The sequence below is a fragment of the Salvia hispanica genome, chromosome 3, assembly GCF_029641045.1.
Source record: "Salvia hispanica isolate PSC_SH4W2 chromosome 3, Shi_PSC_v1, whole genome shotgun sequence".
NCBI classification, from domain to species: domain Eukaryota; kingdom Viridiplantae; phylum Streptophyta; class Magnoliopsida; order Lamiales; family Lamiaceae; genus Salvia; species Salvia hispanica.
The window spans coordinates 23068970-23074969 of NC_142694.1; the positions used below are offsets into that span (position 1 = coordinate 23068970).

The following is a 6000-nucleotide window of genomic DNA, read 5'->3' on the forward strand; positions in this document are numbered from 1 at the left end:
TAAATTACGAGAGAGAAAAAAAAATAACTCCTCCCGTCCCACAAAAGATGTCACACTTGCGGGATGGCACGAGATTTTATGAGGTTTTGTTTTGTGTGTTAAATGGAGAGAGAAAATATAATTTTTATATTCATGTGAGAGAGAACTTTTTTCAAAAAGGAAAATGTGACATCTTTTGTGGGACAAACTAAAAAGGAAAGTGTGACATCTTTTGTGGGATGGGGGGAGTAGAAATGACAAATGACAATGTGACAATTATTTCCATCAGATTCGCGTGAGAAAAGGTTGAATTTTGGATTATGTTTTATGGAAATGGAATTTAGATATAGATGGACTTTAAGGTATGAAAAAATGAAGAAGAAGAGAGAAAAGAGAAGGAAGAAAGCCGGAGTAGAAAGGAGAGATCAATTAAATAAATTAATGAAGACCAAACAGTAAATAGATTGAAATATTCTCCACGGGCTTGGGGTTTTTTTCATTAAAACATAAGTTTGAAACATTGTAGTTTAAATAATATTATATCAAAATTTCTAGATAATTTTAAATGTTACACTTGAAAAATGATACCTCAACGAAATAAAAAAAAAAAGAAAAAAAGAAAAAAAAAAAGAAAAGAAGAGGATGTTTCCCTTTTAAAAATTAATTGGAGTCTATGAGCCCCCACTTTGCTTACTTCTAGCTCAGCCAATGACAGTCACAGGGGTCCCTACACTCCTGTCAAAAAAATAAATAAGTCGTTAAACAAATGCCGACATATTTAATAACCACAACTTGTAATCTTAATTAGATTATGTATCTAACTTTTTAGGTTAATCAAAACTTGTTTAATAGATAGATGTGGAGAATTCATGAAGCTCGCCGCACACGTAGTTTTCAGGTGGATATGCCTCTGATTTGGTATATTACTTTTTTAAGCATTATTGGAAATTAATTAGTGAACCATTGTTTATGCAATTTATGTATGAGTGGAAAACACTAATCTCTTTCTATAATAGATGTCACAATTTCTTTTTTAGTTTGTTTCATAAAAGATATCATATTTTTATTTTTAAAAAAAATTCTCTTTCACATAAATATAAAAATTATATTTTCTCTCTCCATTTAACATAAAAAACAAAACCCCTTAAAATCTCGTGCTGGCCCACAAGTGTGACATTTTTTTGGGACGGAGGGAGTATTAATAATTTTAGTGATAAGTTTTTAAAATAGAGAGAAAAGTCAGAACTCGAATTTAAAATATTATGCTAATAAGATACTCTCTCCGTCTACGACTAGGAGTCTCATTTCTATTCAGCACGGGTTTTAAGAAATGTTAGGAAAAGTGAGTGGAAGAAAGTTAGTGGAATATGGATCCCACTTGTATATATTAGTTTTAAATGATATGTGAGTGGAATGAGTTAGTGGAATGTGTGGTCTTTTTACTATTTATGGTAATTATGAACCGAGACTCCTATTCGTGGACGGACCAAAATGGAAAAACGGGACTCCTATTCGTGGACGGAGGGAGTAGATCTTATTTTTCATTAAGAACACTTCAACCACTTTTTCTTGCTATTTTTCTCTCCAACTTTATCAATTTTACATTAAAATTCATTTCGTCTATATTTAAATTAATCGTTTCATCTATAATTAAATTAATTTTTTATAGGCGGAGAACACTTTTAAGGGATTACATTCATACACGTAAAAGCCAATTCTTATTGATCTCTAAATTTTAATCCCATGGTTACACGCACATCACAATGTTTTCTTTTTCATTATATTGAGATTGAATGTTTGATGCATCAACAAGGCTGCAGTTGCTTAAGAAATCTCCATACCAACATGCAGAGTTCTTCGGAATTCTATTCAATGTTGGGCGATCGATATGGTACAACCCGAATTTGGGACCATACCCGCTCGCCCATTCAAAATTATCGATCAAGCTCCATACAAAATAGCCCTGCACATCCGCCCCTTTTCTGAATATTCACATCAATATAGGATCACTATCAAGTCGATGTGGGACAAAAATGACGATTTTCTACAATGGATTTATTGTTGTCAACTAATAGAACCAATGCTTGATTGTTATATAATCAATCAAGTAGCAACAGAAAAATCTCAAATTCAAGATGATTGAGAATGGTTCTTTATGATCTCTGAGTTTTAGTGATGTAATTGGAAATGAGATACCTCATAGCTTGAGCAAGATATGCAAGATAAGACTGATGGTATTGAATCCTCTTATCGTCATGCACAAAGTCGTTTTCTTCGTTGCCCGGAGATGCATAACCTGAGATTCAGGTCAGAATTATTGGTGATTGAAATGAACATATATAGATAAGAAAAGCAGCTGAGTGCGGTTTTGGTACCATTCTCTGTGATGATCATTGTCTTGTTATTGTACCTATCCTTCACATATTGGACAATTTGCTCCATGCCTCTAGGCACCACGAAGAACCGGGCCATCCCCGTCTGCAAGAGCCAAAGAAGGGTTATTTTCAATCATGTCCTCAAAGAAAAGAACAGTCAAGATTATTCTCACTCGCTCCCCAATTGGAACACCATCACGCTCTCCACCAGTGTAGGTGAAGCCCCTGATTGCACGGTCGCTGCCTTGGACGCAACTAGATATGTTGCAGACGCAAACGGAATGGGTGCAATCCTTTGCATAGAGTGTGCCATAATGGTTTATCCCAATAAAGTCTATGCTGTCCCTCAAAAGCTCCCTTTCCTCTGCAGAAAAATTTGGTAACTCGGGTCCGTGGATACTCCTCATTTCTGGAGGATAATCCCCAAAAACAAGTGGATCCAGCGTCCTTTTTCAACAACAAAAAAAACATCAGTATTCCTTTTTCCCCTCCTTTTGTTGATCATGAGACTTACCAGGCAACATTGAAAGCTAATGCTCTATCTGCAGCTGCCTTACCCTTCTCGTCGTCTGTCATTGGCACATACATGAAAGCACAGACAGCGATGCTCAATACACCATCCACTTTCGACTGCATCAAGATCACCTCAAACATAATCGCTTGAAATATAAACCTAATACGTTTACAAGGTTTCTGTACTTGCCTTAAACCTCTCGCGGTACAGCTTGGCAGCTTTGGCATGGGCCAACAACATGTTGTGCACGACAATCAGGGGCTCAACATCTGAATTCCCACTAACACAGTCGCCAAAAGGTGGCGAGCAGCGAGCAGGCGGGTAGTTTGCCCTCTCGTACGCCATTTCTGAAAACAAGTTGGGCTCATTGATTGTGATCCAATACTTTACTTGATCACCAAAATATGTGAAACATATTTCAGCAAAATGGAGGTACTCTTCCCTGTTATATGGCTACACATTAGTACAGTGTCAGTTAATAAGCAATCCAATCGATGGAAAATCAACCAAGAAGTGAGGACATTCACTCATAATCAGTTGAAAACATTATATATCTACATACTGCATGAGAGGGCTGAGCCATCCCCCGAATCTGTCTTCGAGTTCTTGAGGATACTCGAAGTGGAAAAGAGTCACAAAAGGGTGAATACCTGTGTTGGATATTATCAGGATTTCAATCGAGGTAAACAAAGTTTAAGAACAAAAACACTTAATCATACCTTTGGTTAAGAGATTATATGTAATATTTCTATAGAATTGGACAGCAACTTTGTTAACAGGGCCATCTCTCCCTCCTATGTCAACAATCATAAACGTGATAGTTATGAACACAAATGGCAAAGTAACAAAAGAAAAAATTTAAACGCTTAATGACATTGGAAAATACATACTAGGGAGAATTCTACTCCATGAAATCGAAAATCGGTAAGCAGTCAATCCAAGTGAATGCATAATCTCAATATCTTCCTGGGGTTCATTGGTGAAAAACAAAAAAAGCAGAACACACACCACACAAGTTTAAATCATTCAAACAATCTTTATAATTTATCTTGCTTATTTCAAGAAAATGCAAAGGTAGTACCAGGTAACGATGGTAGTGATCATCAGCTATATAAGCATTGCTCCCATCTGCTATGTTACCTGATGAATTCAAGCATATTTCAAAGTCTCAATTTCCACACATATTCTTGTCAAATTTTGGCAGGATTCTAGTTTTTCTTTATTACCTTCAATATGAGAAAAAATGTCCCAGTTGCTCAGACTTCTACCATCTTCAAGAACTGCTCCTTCCACCTAAACAACAGATGAAGATAATAATAAAAAAAATTTAATTCAAGAGAAAAGAAAAACAGGAATGAAACTGATTAAACAAAGGGTAACACAAACTTGATAAGCAGAAGTAGCAGCCCCAAAGAGAAAATCTGGTGGAAAATCTGATCTTTTGATGTTTACTTGTTCTTGACTGGATGATTTGAGCATAGAAACAAGTAAAATCAAGAAATTTGAGGCTATAATGCAAGATAGTCTCATGTTTTTCAGCTAATGTTTACCATCATGAGCAGAAGCAAAAAGGTACTAGCTCCTTTACTTTATTGGGCTGCAATGATTTAAAAATGATGAAATGTACATGCTTTATTCAGCTGTAACTAAACATAACATCAACCACTCTGAATAATTATTTTGCAGAGATAAATTAATGGATGGGGATCCTCTGCACTTGTTACATACAAACAAATAAAATAATCAAATTAAATAAATAAAAGAAATATATATACATTATTTTATTACATTGTGAAGAACAGCATGGGCTGCTGTGCACAGAGGATCCCACCTTCAGCAGGACATTTTGTCGAACAAGAACAGGGCAACTTCAAAAAATACCTAGCAAAAGACAAAACTGTGTGGCCTCAATAAGCCAACAGAATTCAAGATAACAAAGGATGTCTTTTGTCAGAAACGCCGCGATCGGATTTAAACGCCACCATTTCCGGCGCAGCACCTTTGTTTTCCATTGATAACAGACTCGCCGTTGCTAGTGTTATCCGAGTCACGAACGCATCAGTGTCATAGCTAGATTATGTATATTTACAAAATTAAAATCGTACTCCTTATACTCCCTCCGGTATCATTTATTGACACCAATTTTTTTTTTATCAGTCCCCAATTAATTGACCCTCTTATTTTTTTTTAACGGCCTATAATTTTTTAACTTATTTTCCTCATATTTTATTATAAAAATTAGTATCACTCCCATGCAATGCACGAATCTATTTAATTTAATTATAATAAATTCATATTTTGAATAAATTATTTAAAATCAAATATAACTCTATTATCAAAGGTTAAAAATCACAAACGTGTAGAACAATTTAAATGTGCTATTAAATATATGTACGATACATACATTTTAATTTATTTAATATTAATAAAAAATTATAAAAATAAAGTAATATCTACACGCAAAACAAAAATAAATATATGTAGATAAAATAAATATTGTTAATAGATTATTGAAACAAAAACAATTCTCCAATCATAAAATAATCTAGATAATGGATTGAGGGTGAAAGCAAACATTATTAATGCATAAATGAAAAAATCCATCTTATATAAAAACTAATTTCATATTAAAAAATGGAATCCATCATACAAAAAGGGCAACTTAGTAGAATCATTCATCTTGCTTTCCTTGAATATGACTTCAGCTATTTCTTTCTTTTTTAATAATAATAATAATAGTAAAAATAATGATAATAGCAATAGTAATACTAATAATATTAAAAACATATAATTGCGACAAATTAATATGGCATCAAAACGTTTAGGTGGACTTCAAATTTAGACTTTAACTCAATAATACTATTAGCATAAAGAAATAACAAACTGAATTTTCAACAAAATATACCCTAATTTTTACTGTCACATTTTTTTTGTCTTCTCTCCTACGTGACTGATACCAATTGTTCTTCATCCCTCACAGTCTTTTTCTACAATTTCTTTCGGTAGTTAAAATTTATGGCCTAAACAACCATTCAACCACACTCGTTTAGAGGCATCACACGTCGATTCATCACCAATGGTGCATCTTTTTCTTCTTGACAACGTGAAAGTGCCTAGTGAGAACGGTGCTAA

The 6000-nt window shown here is 34.0% G+C and overlaps 1 protein-coding gene across 13 annotated transcripts; it reads right to left on the bottom strand.

The window, feature by feature from the left end:
* Positions 1-580: 580 nt before the first annotated feature.
* LOC125211391 (beta-glucosidase 18-like) lies at positions 581-4960 on the bottom strand. Of its 13 annotated transcripts, none has more exons than XM_048111155.2 (14): positions 4657-4959; positions 4255-4465; positions 4095-4161; positions 3950-4008; positions 3759-3834; positions 3588-3662; positions 3431-3518; positions 3058-3310; positions 2869-2984; positions 2528-2801; positions 2355-2457; positions 2176-2275; positions 1821-1961; positions 581-714 (listed from the first exon to the last, which is right to left on the bottom strand). In XM_048111155.2, the coding sequence occupies exons 2-14, from the start codon at positions 4396-4398 to the stop codon at positions 681-683; spliced, it is 1530 nt and encodes a 509-aa protein (XP_047967112.1). In that variant the 5' UTR covers positions 4399-4465; positions 4657-4959; the 3' UTR covers positions 581-680. The 13 variants fall into 13 exon arrangements, 12 of the variants coding, with proteins under 12 accessions (XP_047967112.1, XP_088922838.1, XP_047967114.1 ...); XR_007174502.2 differs by having other exon boundaries at positions 589-714; positions 1821-1942; positions 4657-4958; XM_089066712.1 differs by lacking the exon at positions 581-714 and having other exon boundaries at positions 1679-1961; positions 4255-4330; positions 4419-4465; positions 4750-4960.
* Positions 4961-6000: the final 1040 nt, after the last annotated feature.

Coding starts and splice junctions, on each gene's coding strand:
- LOC125211391 (XM_089066709.1), bottom strand. CDS start 4,398: ATGAGACTATCTTGCATTATAGCCTCAAATTTCTTGATTTTACTTGTT. Junction 3,835..3,949: donor ATCACTACCATCGTTACCTG/GTACTACCTTTG, acceptor AATGAACCCCAG/GAAGATATTGAGATTATGCA. Junction 2,802..2,868: donor TTAGCTTTCAATGTTGCCTG/GTAAGTCTCATG, acceptor TTGTTGAAAAAG/GACGCTGGATCCACTTGTTT.